General features: G+C 41.5%; 1 protein-coding gene across 2 annotated transcripts; it reads left to right on the plus strand.

Annotated features, from left to right (window-relative positions):
• Window positions 1–120: 120 nt before the first annotated feature.
• LOC121398976 lies at window positions 121–11,804 on the plus strand. 2 transcript variants are annotated; one of them, XM_041578687.1, is made up of 6 exons: window positions 121–254; window positions 5,407–5,688; window positions 6,273–6,509; window positions 8,517–8,536; window positions 9,745–9,834; window positions 11,436–11,804. In XM_041578687.1, exons 2-6 carry the CDS (start codon window positions 5,418–5,420, stop codon window positions 11,550–11,552), a joined length of 735 nt encoding a protein of 244 aa, XP_041434621.1. In that variant the 5' UTR covers window positions 121–254; window positions 5,407–5,417; the 3' UTR covers window positions 11,553–11,804. The 2 variants fall into 2 exon arrangements, with proteins under 2 accessions (XP_041434621.1, XP_041434622.1); XM_041578688.1 differs by lacking the exon at window positions 9,745–9,834.
• Window positions 11,805–16,538: the final 4,734 nt, after the last annotated feature.

The raw sequence follows: 16,538 nt of genomic DNA on the forward strand, positions 1-16,538 counted from the left end.
AGTGCACATATACATGACAACAACAACCCAACCTCTTATGTTTTCATAGGCTTAGCAGCAATATTTTTAGCAGTGTAATCAAATAGAATGTCGGGTTGATCTCTATTGGAGAGTTAATTACTGGAAGGGCGGTTACATTACAAAGCTGATTTGCTTTAAGTTTCATTTTGAGTTAGCTGTTGTTGCAGAGGTAAGAGACCACACGGATCTCCTCTAAAGGAGGCACAGAATCTTTCTCCAAAGACACAGATAAGGTAAGTTGGGGAGAAATATTTGTATTTAGGGGGTAATGTTGTTGTGTTATCCCACAAGCTGTACTTATAAAAGCCCCATGCTGCAGAGCTGCTGAGCAATTCTTTCCCCACCATCTGTCCTCTTTAGCCTGCAAGAAGCACATTTCATGGTGACAACGAGTCTAAGCTTTTTTGGGAGGCAACTAAAACAACCATTTCTCCAAACAAAAGGGTGTGCATGTCTTTTAGGGACATTAACATCATACATTGCAGAGTTTTCCAGATGAAAAGAGTTTCCCTATTGCAGTGGTGTAAGCATCATCTCTATAGGCTTCTCAGTGAGAATCATAGGCATTTAAAAAAATGACTGGGGGCAGCAGGGAAACTGACAATATGTCTAGCCCCATGTCAGATTTCAAAATTGAATATAAAAAAATCTGTTTGCTCTTTTGAGAAGCTGATTTCAGTGCAGAATTCTACTGGAGCAGCACTATTAACTGATGTGTTTTGAAAAAAACATGTTTTCCTATGACAGTATCCCTTTAATGGGAAGAAGTGACCCACCCTGGGATCCCCTCCATGATGCTGTCACTCCACCTTCTATTCAAACAAGCCCCACTTATTCTCCCCAAGTCATTCCTTTTCAAGGCTCATAATTTGCACTTTTATGTCTCTTGGAGGGTGATGTATGGGTTGTGCTAGTGGGGCAGTTGCAGGTTGCAGCCCCATGTATGTGCAACAGTTTTAGCCATTGAAGAAGTGCCTGAAGAGAACTGTGCAGAATGTCATTTGCATGCACCAGACCATTACTGTAGCCCAGTGATCTCCAAACAGTACCTTCTGAGTAACATGTTGCTCTCCAACCCTTTGGATGTTGCTCTCAGTGGCCTCAAAGCAGGTGCTTATTTTTGAATGCCAGGCTTGGAAGCAAGTTTTGGTTGTATAAAAACTAAGTATAGTGGCAATTAGAGCCTCCTGTAGGCTGCCAGTTCATTTAGAGGCTAATCACAGCCCTTATTTGGCACCCCAAGGGACCTTTTCATGCTTGCGTTGCTCCCCAACTCTTTTTTTGAACGTGGCTCACAGGGTAAAAAAAAGGTTGGGGACCCCTGCTATAGCCCCATGGGTAATAATTATTCCGTCCTCATAACGGCAGCCCTCCTTGACTAAGGCTGCTAAGATGGTGCAGTGGTATCCCTGGCAGGCTTTGGGGGGGACAACATCTGGGTGCAGTCATACCCCCAACCCCCTCTGGACTTAATCTTTACTGGGATATGGAGCATATTTATTGAGATATATATATGTAGCACACCCTTGAGTGTACTTTTGCTGTGTATTAAGGCGATGTGTGACCAGGCTAAAACTGCTTGTAGTGTGCCCAGACCTCCAGTGTACCCGTGCAACTCCCTGCAACTCCCGGTACCTGTAGATTAATGCAGCAGGATATTCAGCCGGACAGTTTCTTACCACGGGATCCTAACCCCACTATATCTGCTCACTAGCTACCCTGTGCTGACTCTCACTTCTAGAGTGACTATTACTGTATTCACTATCACAAACTCACACTTAACTAACTTCACCGGCAGACCTGGACCTGTAGTACCTCTCAGTGAGGTGCTAAACCCCTTTATATTGACAAACAGTGCCATCTAGTGGACAATCTCGGTGAACTAATTTGAACACAGCAAGGGACATAGCTGCCTGAGTTAACTAAAGGACCTTCTGGTGTCCAAATACTAAAGGGGAACTGCCTGAGTAATTTAACCCAAATCTCAGGGTCCCTACATACTGTATATATAACATAGATACCCATTGTATTTGTCATGATACACTCCAGGTGTACAATTTGCCTGTGACTTCTTATTGTCCCTTCTTATTTTCCCATTCATTCAGCCCATAGCTAGGGTTGCCACCTGGTCGGTAAAAATGATGGCTGATCCCAATGTTATTAATAAGGAAAAAAGATAAAAATATAGGAAGGCTGGTATTTTTTTCCAATCGCCTGCTTTTTCTCTCACCCATCTTCAAAGGCTGCAGTCACATCTCCGTCCTGGGTCCTCCTTCCTCAGCCTTCAGCCATCAGCCCTCCCTCCTCAGCCCTCCCTACTCAGCCGTTAGTTGTCAGACCTCCCTCCTCAGCTGTCAGCCCTCCCTCCTCAGCCATCAGCTCTTCCTCCTCAGCCTTCCCTCCTCAACTGTCAGTCGTGAGCCCTCCCTACTCAGCAGTCAGCTGTCAGCCTTCTCTCTTCAGCTCTCTGTCCTCCCTACTCTCCCATCATACCTCCCTCCTCAGCGATCAGCTGTCAGACCTCCCTCCTCAGCCATCACCCCTCCCTCCTCAACTCTCCGCCCTCCCTCCTCAGCCGCCAGCTGTCAGCCCTCCCTCCTCAACTCTCCGCCCTCCCTCCTCAGCCCCCAGCTGTCAGTCCTTCCTCCTCAGCTCTCAGCCCTCCCTCCTCAGCCCCCAGCTGTCAGTCCTTCCTCCTCAGCTCTCAGCCCTCCCTTCTCAACCATCTGCTGTTAGCCCTCCCTCCTCAGCTCTCAGCTCTCAGCCCTAGTAACTTGTTCTTGGCGCGTGTTTTTTTTACTTTCTGTTTTTGTTCATGTGGTGTCATTTCTCGCTGAGGAGGGAGGACCCAGGACGGAGGTGTGACTGCAGCCTTTGAGGATGGGTTAGAGAAAAAACATGCGATTCTGCATTCCTCTGCCTCAAGCTGGATGTAATATACATGGGGTAACAGGGTTGCTGCTCATACTCACAGGGCATGGTCCATTTCCCATAAAAAAGCACAGGAGCTGGGGTTTTGTTATGTATTATAGGCTGACTTACATTAGCTTACATGTCAGAGCCCCCCTTCAAACTAAATATTAAAAGTGGGACATTATAGATCTAGCTATAGTCACCCAGACACACCCTTTCTTATACACATTATCCCTTTACTGAAAATTCAGGATGGCCTCACCTAAATCAGGATCATTGGGAGATATGCACAAACCCGCACATGCCTTATGCAAACACAGACATGCCCTACACAGGCCATTACATGACTCATACAAGCCTATACATGACTCCCTAAATACCATTCATGACTCACACAAGCCTATATATGGCTTACACTAGCCTATAGGTAATCCACCCTAGCTAATACTGTACATGCCTTATTCTAGCTTAGACATGCACTAGACTGTACATGACACTCATCCATAAATTAAACACATGACTTCCACTGGCCTATACATGACCTACCCTAGTCCATACACGCCTTTACTAAATGCCTCAAGCAAATTCATACCCACAATAAATGGCACTGCCTGTATTAATCCAGTTAGGTTGCTGTAAGCAGGGTTGCCATTAGAAATCACAGGGCCCCATACAACAACATTTTCGGGGGCCCCTGGGCCCACCCCAGCCCCCAAGCCCTGCCCATGCCACATCTAAAATACCACACAGACATCAGCGCTAAAAACAGTAAACCCCCTCACACAAGTTATAAAAAGCCATTGATGGTCAGGGGTACCAGGGCCCCCCATAAAAGTTTAAGAAACAAGTTAAAAAAAACATTGGAGCCCCAGAGAATATTTAAAAAAAAAAACATTGGTGGCAAAGGTTTTTTGAGTAGAAAAATGGTACATTGGTGGCTAGGGCTTTAAAAAAAAATAAAAAAACAAACATTGGTGTTCAGTAAAACTGACCTCGTGGCTTCAGGACTTCAATTTCGGTTCCTTTGTGACTTTGGGTCTTTTTTGCGGCTTCGGGACGCTTTTCGCCGATTCAGGACTTCCGAAGAGGTGGAGAAGCTTCGGCACTGCCAAGGGGCAGCTGTGCTGCACTTTTCAAAATAGCCGGGCCCCCCTTTAGGCCCAGGCCTGGTACAGGACTACCCCATGTGCCCCCCTGATGGCGGCCCTGGCTGTAAGTATTGTGGTCTGTAACAAAATATAATTGTCTATCCTAACACAGGCTCCCAAAATGGCAGCCCCCTCTCGTATGACTATTGACGCACAGTAAGTGTTGGCTTTATCTATTACTGCCTTCTTAAGGAGATATACAAAAGATGAGCCATATTCTTCCATCTAATTATTATGAGAAACTGGTCCTTAATAAATGTTTTTATTGTTTTTTAAGCTATTGATGTTGCCATGGTTCAGAGTGAAACCCCAATCCCAACATTGTCCACTGGAGTTTTTCTACTGCTGCTCTTCTAAACTATTTAATAGACAGAATGTAAGGATTGGCCAACAGGAGCCAATGTGCTGTATAACGTTAATTTTTAATACAGAAAAAAGTGCACAAATCTCTGCAGAGAGATATAATGGCAGCAAAGTCCAGGTTCGGGCCAAAAGTCAAGGGCAGGCGGCAGACAGAGAGTATCAGGAACAGGCCAAAGGTCAAGACGGGCAGAGTACATGCAAAGTCGAAAAACCATCTGAGGTCAATACCGGGAGATCAATATCAAAGGAACAAGGACCAGACAGGAACAGGACAGGAACAAGACAAGATTACCAGATTCAGGAGCAGGAACAAGAACAGGAACCAAATTGCCACAACATGTGGCTTGGAATTAGCAGGAAGACCAATAATCCAGCAATGGGGTGTCTGGGAATAGTCTTAAATAACCCTCAAAGGAGCATTTGCCCTCAGTTGGATAGAGGGCGTGGACTAGGAACAACTGACACAAATTCAGCAAAACAAAAGGCATCCGGCCAGAGTCAGGCTGCCACAATACTGCCTCCTGTGGCTCAAGCAGAAGGGGCAGTGTCTGGAACATAACAGGTCCCTGGTTTGAAACCAGGGAGTTTCTGACACTGGCCCTGTACTGCAGTGAGTGTTGGAAGTTAGCACATGAGGTGGTCTGCAGTGAGAATGGGTAAAAATAGCATGGCAATGGGTTACATATGTAAATTGTATAGGGTAAAGGATCTAGTGGCTGGTTGGCATAAGAAAACCTTTACAGCAAGACAATGCTGCAGTCACAATCTTGCTTATACATGTGGGGGTTGGGTTTATATGATGCATAAAACTCAACAAAACAGGTATACAGCTGTATAAGCATGCTACGTAATGGATTTGGTTAAAAATTGTATATTCATGCATTCTACATTTCAAGTATTAACGAATTTTCTGAACATTTGATGTTCTGACTGACACCTTGCAATGTTTGGTCTGATTCAGTAGGCAGAATAATGATGGCATACAAGCATGTGGTCGGCATCTTTTCACGAGATACTCGGGATAAGTTTGATTGGCTAATCCGTTTCCTCCTGACCATACCTGGAGTGAATGACGTTCGAACTATACATATCGCTAACACCAACTATATAGAGGTTATGGACGAGGCCTTTAAGTGCACCTTTGCCATCCTGTACCATTCCAAGAACAGAGGAAGGATAAATGTAGCCGACGTGACAGACGCTCTCTATGACAAAGAACTGGACGATTTGTCTCGTTGTCTAGGTATTTGACATCATCTTCTTGATCATTGTGACTTTTGGCAAACATTAGAATGGAATGCCACCTTTTTAAATATCTGCATGTTCCTGAGAAAACACAGTAAAGTTCATATCTATGGAGATTTCTTATTCATCCAGGTCATGATATATAGTATCTAGTAGGGTTAAGTCTAAGGCAACTGGACTTTTTCAGTTTTCTTGAAAACTCAAAAAAAGTTCAGTTGCCTTAGACATGACCCAGTAAAGTTCAGCCTTGTAGATTTTCTGATACATCACTGGACTTGTACTGTTTACAGGACCGCATCTCCCATTGGTTGAATTGGCCTAACAGCCTTGTGCTAGTGTTCCATCAGAAACTTGCAAACTAAGGCCCCTTAAGACCTTCTCAACAGTTCTAAATATGACCTTTTTAGTACACAAGAAGGCTTAACCAACTTTCCAAAAACCTATGGCAACTTAGAGATTATTATTACTCACTTTGCTACGTTAGGACCACATTGTGCCTTCTGTTCCTTACTAGACAATACATTGTGTTTATTGTCAATTAAAAACTATACTAATTATAATAAATTGTTCTCTATTATGTAGGAAGAGATAGGGTCATTGTAGTGATAGATGATGTGGAGGACAGCTGTTTGGAGGCCAAGAACAATATCCTGCAGAAGCAGCCGAGCATTGGGAGACTGACCATAGAACTCTACCTCTTCGGTGACCAGGACAAGAATTATCAAGGAGAAGCATCAAATTTCACTGGAAACAAATTGGTTCATATGAAGAGGTTAATAAGTGGGAAAATCAACAAGGACCATCGTCCTGAAACCTCAGGTAGTAATTATACCACCTCTGCTTAGATACATTTGCTGTAAGCATTATAACACTGATGACATTGGTCAGAGCAAATAACAGACTGCCGTCTCTCTGGCCCCCTTCTGTACCCATTACCTATAGTCTTGGCTTCATCAACAGGGCTGTCTTGTCACTAATCAATTACTAATCAAGGAGATATTCCACAGATACATGGCTTTTATTTTTAGTCGCACATCTAAGACTTTTTTTAAAGAGGGTTTGAAGGAGTCAGTGTCAACTCTTTGCAAATGGACATTTTTAAAATATCCACCCTGCATGGCAAGTTAAAAATCATTTCCATTGTTGTAGCTGTGCATTTCTATACTATAGATGCTGCATGGCTAGTACTGATTGAGTACTGATTTCCTTTGGTAAAACTGGGCATTTATAAAAGATACATGCTTCATCTCCATCTTAGAAGCTGGGCAATTCTAAACAATACGTGCTGCATGGCTAGTTAGTACTGATTTCCATCTTTAAAACTGGGCATTTATAAAAGATACATGCTGCATGGCTACTCAGGAATCATCTCCATTTTAGAAGCTGGGCATTTCTAAGCTGTACATGCTGCATGGCTAATTAGTACTGACTTCCATCTTTAAAACTGGGCATTTATAAAAGATACATGCTGCATGGGTACGCAGTAATCATCTCCATCTTAAAAGCTGGACATTTCTAAACTGTAAGTCCTGCATGGCTAGTTAGTACTGATTTCCATCTTTAAAACTGGGCATTTATAAAAGATACATGCTGCATGACTAGGCAGTAATCATCTTTATCTTAGATCAGGGTGTCCAAACTTTTGACTCACCGGGCCACATGGGAAAAAGAAAAATTGTCTGGGGCCACATATGAAATACACAAACACGTTTGATTTGTAAAAGTAAAGGAAATACACAGAAAAGAACTACAATGCCAGTTGGATAACCAGATGGAGCTATACACTGGAATATGGGACAACTGGATATTAAATAGACTTATTGTTATATTATTATTACTAACTGGGCAATGGGCAGAGTCCCTCCTCCTCCTATATCCTTTGCGACATGAAGTTTCCCCTGCAACCAAGCAGGGCCGCATTCATATGCATCCTGGGCCGCATGTGGCCCTCGGGCCGTAGTTTGGACACCCCTGTCTTAGATGCTGGGCATTTCTATATTATACCATACCTCCCAACTGTCCCTTTTTGGGAGGGACAGTCCCTCTTTTGACAGCTCAACCCGCAGTCCCTGATTTGTACTGGAAAGTCCCTCTTTTCTTCGCACTGAACAGCCAGAAACAGAAACAAAGTTTCTCACTTAATTGGCGTTTATCAGAGAGCCCAGAACAGCTAACAGATGCAAATAAGATACTTTGTAACAATTTTGAGACACAAAAACACAGTTTAGATAAGGAGAAATATTTTCAAACTTTCATAACCTGCCAAATTTTGTAAAACAAACATGGTAATTAGGGGGTGTGGCCACAGAAAGGGTGTGGTCAAAAAATTGCTGCGCTACATGCGGGAAAAAAATTTTTGTTCCTCTTTTTACTTCCATAATGTTGGGAGGTATGTTATACATGGTGCATGGCTGGTTAGTAATGGCTTCCAACTTTGAAACTGGACAATCATGAAATAACCATGCTGCATAGCTAGTTGGTCATGATTTCAATCTTTGAAGCTGGACATTTGTAAACTATACATGCTGCATGGCTTGTTAGTAATGATTTTCCATCTTTAAAACTGGACGTTTATAAAAGATACATGCTGCATGGCTCAGCAGATAACATTTCCATTTTTGAAGCAGGTCATTTTATAAACCACGCAAACACCAAATTGGTTGGGGACGATTCTTCTCTTTGATCTGAATTGTAATCAAGCACATGATTATTTATTTCATTATACATTACATTTGGCAGATCCCATCCTACTTGCCGTATCAATAAGGACCTGATTAGTAAAGTCTTGTTTCTCAGTAACCTTTTTTTGCTTTCTTTTCTTTGTAGTAAACTATGTCCAGTATCCGGTAAGTATTACTTTTCATTGGTGGAATTTGCTTTAGCTCCTCTGGCCTGTATGGGGTGTTAAGGTTGTGAATCCATTACTAAAGTTTCCTTTTGAATCTGCCATGAAAGGTTTTTGGTAGTTGTCTGTTCAGCCATATTGTCAGAGTGGGTGGTAGAAGCCTTAGATACAGGAACCAGGATTTCCTGAATTTCTCTGCTCCATTCTGTCATGTTCTGTATTTTGATTCCATACTTTATTCTCCTTTTTTATATTAGTCTTCATTCCCCCTTTCTTATTCTTATGTCTTGTTCTTCCTTATCCTGCCTCTTCTGATCTGATCTTCTCTCCATCTACCCCTCTCTTCAGAACTCTTTTCATTTCTCTACGTTTCTCCTCTGCACTTTGTTATTTCCCCACTCCAACACATTTCATGTCACATTAATTTTAAATTTATACCTACATGCATTCTTCAGGGGTCCCCAACAGCAATATTTAGCTGACTATGTCATGGGGTGATGTCTAACATATCTGAGCATGCCCAGGTGCATTATAGGGCCTTTTTATGAAAGGGCCGGTTCACTAATGGTTCCAAAATTTGGGGCACAGCTTTTTATCTGTATTTAGCACTTTGGCCTCTTTATTGAATGATATTTTTGTCAGCTTTATAATACCCAACAATTCATAGGGTTCTCAGAGTAGTGTGTAGGATTTGGTTCGGGATTTGACCAAGATTTGGACCTTTTCCAGCAGGATTTGGATTTGGTTGAATCCTTGTGCCTGGCTGAACCGAATCCTTATTTGCATATGCAAATTATATTCAGGAAGGAAAGTCAACAAACTTCTCATCAAAAAACAGAGAAGTAAAAAAAAATGTTCCACTTTTTCCTTTCCAGCCCCTAATATGCATATTAGGATTTGGTTCAGTATTCGGTCAAATCTTTCACAAAGGATTCGGGTATTCGGCCAAATCCCATATAGTGGATTTGGTGCATCCCTAGTAGTGTGGTATGAAATCCTATCCAGTGATAAAATGATTGCACCCCCTGCATACTATGGTGCACCAAGCCTACACATGATGATGCCCTTCTGATGACCCAGACTCCACACTAGGCCAAGAGAAAACAATGCAATTTACAGAGTAGAAGAGATTTCAGGTTATAGTGTTATCTGGGAATTTCAGAATAAAATAATTCTTTTCATTTTGCTTTTTTATTTTTTCTTTGAAAGGCTGACAGAAGTTTCCTCCAGAGAATCAATAATGTACGAAAGCATGTGCTTAGAGCAAGACTTTTCTATCAGATCACTAACTTGTCCAAGGTCAGACCATCTACCAATAGCTATGACCGTTTAGCCTGTGTGTAAAGTGTATGAACGGGATCCTGGGTAATTTGTCCTGCACATAGACCTTCTGATGTGGTGTGGTTCCTTCCATGCCCTCTCCCCCAACACATAAACACCCACTGTAATATTGGCAAGACCAACATAAAATTTAGGAGATTAAGGGGCAAATTCACTAAGCGCAGAACGCTAGCGTTACTTCGATAGCGTTTGGCATTTTCGTTACTGCGCAAATTCACTAACGAACTCTGGCGTAGTTTCGCTAGTGTTACTTCGCACCCTTACATCTGGCGAAGTTTCACTAGCGACGTAACTACGCAAATTCACTAACGCGCGCAGTGTACTGAACGCAACCTTTCATGCTAGACTTCCTTCTCCACCTCAGACCAGGCGAAGCGCAATAGAGTAGATAGGGATTGCTTAAAAAAAAGTCAAAATTTTTTCTAAGTCCCAAAAAACGCTGGCGTGTTTTCTACATTATGGGTGATAGGCTGAAAAAGATTGAAAATTTTTTTGGGGCTCCCCTCCTTCCCCCCTACATCTCCTGACTCATGGCAACTTACCTAGACAGTGGGCACATGTGTAGGGCAAAATAAAATTTTTATTTGATGTTTTGAAGCTTTTCTAGCCATTTGTAGTGCTGATACGTATTCCTCCATTGAAATTTGAATTTGGCGCCGTATGCAAATTAGCCTTCGCTAGCATAACTTTGCTTTACTTAGCGAATCAACGCTAGCGCAACTTCGCAACCTTACGCTACCCCTGAGCGCAACTTTCAGATTTTAGTGAATTTGCGAAGCGCTGGCGAAACTACGACTGGCGAAGTGTGGCGAAGTTACGCCTGGCACAACTACGAATCTTAGTGAATTTGCCCCTAAGCCGGAAGAGAGTGAAGTAGGGCATATAAAAAATCTCTGTGGTTTCAGAGAGGGGATCAATACCATCAGCACAAGAGCCTGGTGGACCCTAGACTATCCAATCTAAGCAATGGCCTTGTGAAACCTTTAGAATACTATAAAATCTCACCAGCAGAAGATCATGGCACTCTGGTAGGTCACGCACAGCTCAGACTCATGGATGAGTAAAAATTTTATTTATATAAACATCTCACGCCTCGTGTCACTATGACACTTAATCATAGAGCAGGAGCACCTGGGCCACCTATTCAATTTGGTGAGTCGTTTCTATTGATGACGTTTTATGCTTAAATATTTGGTTTGAAATATAATTCAGAAGAACATGTTTTTACATACTGAACTCTGTTAAGAGAGGCTTTACACATGTTCCCTGTGGTGTGTGTTAACCCTTACTCACCCTCACTCAGCTGGCTGGAATGCCACAGCACAGGGGCACTTGGGGGATTAATGATGCCACGTAGAAGTCCAGGTTTTCCAATTTATGACAAATTCCTTCAAGAAGATGTAAAAATTCCATAAAACTGTCGCCACCAAGCTCTGTACAGTAGGCGGCACATTTTATTATAGATGCACCAATGCTGTGTCACTCAACTTGCTGTTATGTAACATATGGAGGAGGTATTTTCATGTCTTTTATATAAATATATCTTATCTGTCTTTCAGAAACACGCTTGTATCGTTCTCTTTGGAATTTGCATAACTGTTATAATCAGTCTGGTTGTTACTCTGAGTAGACTAGTCTGTGGAGAGAAGAACGTTACTCTCACCTGTAAGCATTAAGACCTTCTCTCCATGAACCCAGAGAAGGTCCTTTCCAGCGCTTGGAACAGAACCCTCCTTCCTGAATGTGATATATATATATCTCTAAACCTCACGCACTTCATCCTGTAGACTAAACATTGAACCTTGGAAACACAATTCTCTATTGTAACCAAACCAACTGCTTATTAGAAATCCCATGTTCCCATATTGCTTGGCAAGTAGGTTTGTTTTTTTTGATGCATGGCGCAATAAACTTTTTGTTTGGGTGAACGGAGTGTTGTCTGCTTCTTCTATTCGAACATATTCTCTACCACAATCATTCAACATTTCTCCTGTTATTTCCTTAAGGAGATTCTGCATAGTATTGTGCTAATTAGCACTTAGTATCAACCTTGTTTCCCCAACACTATATGCACAAGAGACAAGAGATCCCTGTATTTTACACCTGCGCCTGTAACTCCATTAACATTAGAATTCTTCACCCAACTGAAAAGCATCATCAAAAGCATTTAAGCATAAAGCCCTATGATACTTGCCATCCAACAGCCAGATCTGCATCCTGCATTGTTCTGTATATTTTAGCTTATGATCTCTCTGTTAATTTATTGCCAGTTTATTAACAGTCGCTTCTATCTGAAATTTATATATTAACATATAACTTTACAGTCACGTAATGGTGGCTGATTATAAATACTAACATGTAGCTTTCGGTTGGAAGCACTAAGTGGCGTGAGAGTATATTTGTAATGAGGATGTTGATGTGGGAGTTGGGCTGATACATCATGCTACTTTCATTTGAGTAAACTCACAGAACATTCTGCACAGAAGCCGCGTTTGTCTCAGCAAGGAACCAAAATCTTCTCCAGAGACCCCAGTTACAGTAAGTGGGGAGGGTTGGTCACACATACAGTAGATGGGCACCACATGCCTTCACTTCTGAGAAGAAACCAGAAAGTAGAGAATTAGGAGAGGTAGCAGCCCAGGGACAGGGAACCTGGGGAGAAGAAGAAACACTTTTGCTGCAGTTGGAGGCAGGAAAAATGGGCAGACGTAAGTGTGACAGAGTTATGTCACTTAAATAAATGTTTCTTTTTTTTGTTGTTGAAAGCTTTAGGAGCACGCTTTCTCAACATACTTCAGCATTAATCTCTGTTCATGCTTAGTTTCAGGCAATGAAATGGCATCCCACTTCTGACACCAAGTGTGGTGTGGGCCCTTTAACAGAGGTTGCTGAAGCTTGCTTGGCAATGAAAAAGGTAGCTTTATTTCTTTAAAAGCAGCAGGAAAAGTATTACCACAGTTCAATTTCAGCAGGGCATCAGAACAGCAGAGCAGTTTCTCTAGGTCTTTCCTTGAAGAGAGCCAACATCAGACAGAGAGTCTTGCTGACTGGGAGCGGCCTTTTATACCCAAGGCTCCCAGAATGCTTTGTGGTTCTGTGACATCATACATCTCACATTAAACAAAATGTTAAATCTTAACAATAATTGCAAATTCCACATATACATTTACATATTAGCCTTCATAGATTACAACATAAAAAAGGTATAAAGAAACTCACCATTTAAACAAAGTTTGAATTCCAAGCTGTGAAATGTCTGTGCACAGCTGACAACAATCAGGCTACACCCGTGGTGTTTCACCAAAACCCTGTGCAGACTCATCAACTTGGGAAACTCAGGTAAGTATTTTAAACTTTAAATGTTAAAGTTGAACTCATACATAAAGGGTATATTTTTAGTGGCAAGTTGCTTTTCTAAGGGAAAAACTAATGTTTAAGTGTTGTAACTTTATAGAGCTGCAAAACAGACTGCTTTCACATGGCTTTTAACCCTGTTGTTTTGCCATGTGGAAACAGGAGAAAAAATATGTTTCAGGCTGAGAATGGTGTAGGGACAGACACAAGAAGTAATGAAAGAGAGTTGCGCTGGCCAGCAGAGGTAGAAAAAGACAGAAAGAAAAGAAAGTAAGAAAGTACTGTCCTCCACACATATTCAACAACAAAAAAAGAAAAAATGTATTTAAGTGACATAGCTCTGTCACATATCCCCCTCCTTAAGAGAAAGGACACTTTCTCAAGCAAGGAAAAAAATTTACATTACTGTTTGTCTATGACTGCCCATATCTAGACAAATAATCAGCATTTTTATGTTCCTTGCCTGCTTTGTGAGAAATGAAAACGAAAGGGCTGCAGTGCCAAATACCACCTTGTCACTCTAGCATTTTTGTCTCTTCATGGAATTTAGCCACATGAGAGGACGGTGGTCAGTTATCAGCTGGAATTCGACCCAACAAATAACACCTTAAGGATTCTAGTGCCCATTTTTATGGCTAGGCATTCCTTTTCTAAGGCTGCATATCGGGGGTTTCTCTTGAAACATTACGGCTAATATCGCACAGGATGCTCTTCTCCATCATGCTTTTGGCTTAGAACCGCTCCAAGACCATTTTCAGATGCATCTGTTTGAACAATAAATGATTTTGGAGAAGTCTGGACTTTTTAAGCACAGGACCATCACAAGAATTTCTTTAATTTTCGGAAGAAAGCTTCGTCGCACTTACTGTTTCCATTTTGTAACTATGCCATTTGGCCTACATGGAGCCCCAGCAACTTTTCAGCGCCTCATGAATTCTCTCTTAGAGGGTCATAGTGAATACTCAGCAGCATATCTTGATGATGTGGTGGTGTTCAGTTCTACATGGGAAAAACATTTAGAGCACCTAAGTAAAATCTTGTCTGTTATAAAGTCAGCTGGTCTCACCATTAATCCATCAAAATGTGCCTTTGGCTTTGGAGAGACACGGTATTTAGGCTACATTTTGGGTAATGGTGAAATTAAGCCAGAAATTGTGAAAACCAAAGCTATCAAAGATGCAAAGGAACCTACAACTAAAAAAGAAGTTCGTTCTTTTTTAGGACTAGCTGGCTACTATAGGAGATTTATTCCTCAATTTTCCTCTATTGCAGCACCTCTTACAGAGCTAACCAAAAAGGCTAAAAACAATAAAGTTGAATGGAACAGTAAGTGCGACGAAGCTTTCTCCAAAATTAAAGAAATTCTTTGTGATGGTCCTGTGCTTAAAAGTCCAGACTTCTCCAAATCATTTATTGTTCAAACAGATGCATCTGAAAATGGTCTTGTTGCGGTTCTAAGCCAAAAGCATGATGGAGAAGAGCATCCTGTGCTGTATATTAGCCGTAAATTGTTTCCAAGAGAAACCCGAAATGCAGCCTTAGAAAAGGAATGCCTAGCCATAAAATGGGCACTAGAATCCTTAAGGTGTTATTTGTTGGGTCAGGAATTCCAGCTGATAACTGACCACCGTCCTCTCATGTGGCTAAATTCCATGAGAGACAAAAATGCTAGAGTGACAAGGTGGTATTTGGCACTGCAGCCCTTTCGTTTTTCAATTTCTCACAAAGCAGGCAAGGAACATAAAAATGCTGATTATTTGTCTAGATATGGAGCAGTCATAGACAAAACAGTAATGTAATTTTTTTCCTTGCTTGAGAAAGTGTCCTTTCTCTTAAGGAGGGGGATATGTGACAGAGTTATGTCACTTAAATACATTTTTCTTTTTTTTGTTGTTGAGATATGTGTGGAGGACAGTACTTTCTTACTTTCTTTCTTCTCTGTCTTTTCTACCTCTGCTGGCCAGCGCAAACTCTCTTTCATTACTTCTTGTGTCTGTCCTACACCATTCTCAGCCTTGAAACATATTTTTTCTCCTGTGTTCAACATGGCAACAACAGGGTTAAAAGCCATGTGAAAGCACTCTGTTTTGCAGCTCTATAAAGTTACAACACTTAAACATTAGTTTTTCCTCTTAGAAAAGCAACTTGCCACTAAAATATACCCTTTATGTATGAGTTCAAACTTTAACATTTAAAGTTTAAAATACTTACCTGAGTTTCCCAAGTTGATGAGTCTGCACAGGGTTTGGTGAAACACATGGGTGTAGCCTGATTGTTGTCAGCTGTGCACATACATTTCACAGCTTGGAATTCAAACTTTGTTTAAATGTGAGTTTCTTTATACCTTTTTTATGTTGTAATCTATGAAGGCTAATATGTAAATGTATATGTGGAATTTGCAATTATTGTTAAAATGTAACATTTTGTTTAATGTGAGATGTATGATGTCACAGAACCACAAAGCATTCTGGGAGCCTTGGGTATAAAAGGCCGCTCCCAGTCAGCAAGACTCTCTGTCTGATGTTGGCTCTCTTCAAGGAAAGACCTAGAGAAACTGCTCTGCTGTTCTGATGCCATGCTGAAATTGAGCTGTGTAATACTTTTCCTTCTGCTTTAAAGAAATAAAGCTACCTTTTTCATTGCCAAGCAAGCTTCAGCAACCTCTGTTAAAGGGCCCACACCACACTTGGTGTCAGAAGTGGGATGCCATTTCATTGCTGAAACTAAGCATGAACAGAGATTAATGCTGAAGTATGTTGAGAAAGCGTGCTCCTAAAGCTTTCAACAACAAAAAAAAGAAACATTTATTTAAGTGACATAACTCTGTCACACTTACGTCTGCCCATTTTTCCTGCCTCCAACTGCAGCAAAAGTGTTTCTTCTTCTCCCCAGGTTCCCTGTCCCTGGGCTGCCACCTCTCCTAATTCTCTACTTTCTGGTTTCTTCTCAGAAGTGAAGGCATGTGGTGCCCATCTATCTGTGACCAACCCTCCCCACTTACTGTAACTAGGTCTCTGGAGAAGATTTGGTTCCTTACTGAGACAAACGCGGCTTCTGTGCAGAATGTTCTGTGAGTTCACTCAAAATGAAAGTAGCATGATGTATCAGCCCAACTCCCACATCAACATCCTCATTACAAATATACTCTCACGCCACTTAGTGCTTCCAAACGAAAGCTACATGTTAGTATTTATAATCAGCCACCATTACGTGACTGTAAAGTTATATGTTAATATATCAATTTCAGATAGAAGCGACTGTTAATAAACTGGCAATAAATTAACAGAGAGATCATAAGCTAAAATACA

This window comes from Xenopus laevis, chromosome 9_10S (assembly GCF_017654675.1).
Source record: "Xenopus laevis strain J_2021 chromosome 9_10S, Xenopus_laevis_v10.1, whole genome shotgun sequence".
Taxonomy (NCBI): domain Eukaryota; kingdom Metazoa; phylum Chordata; class Amphibia; order Anura; family Pipidae; genus Xenopus; species Xenopus laevis.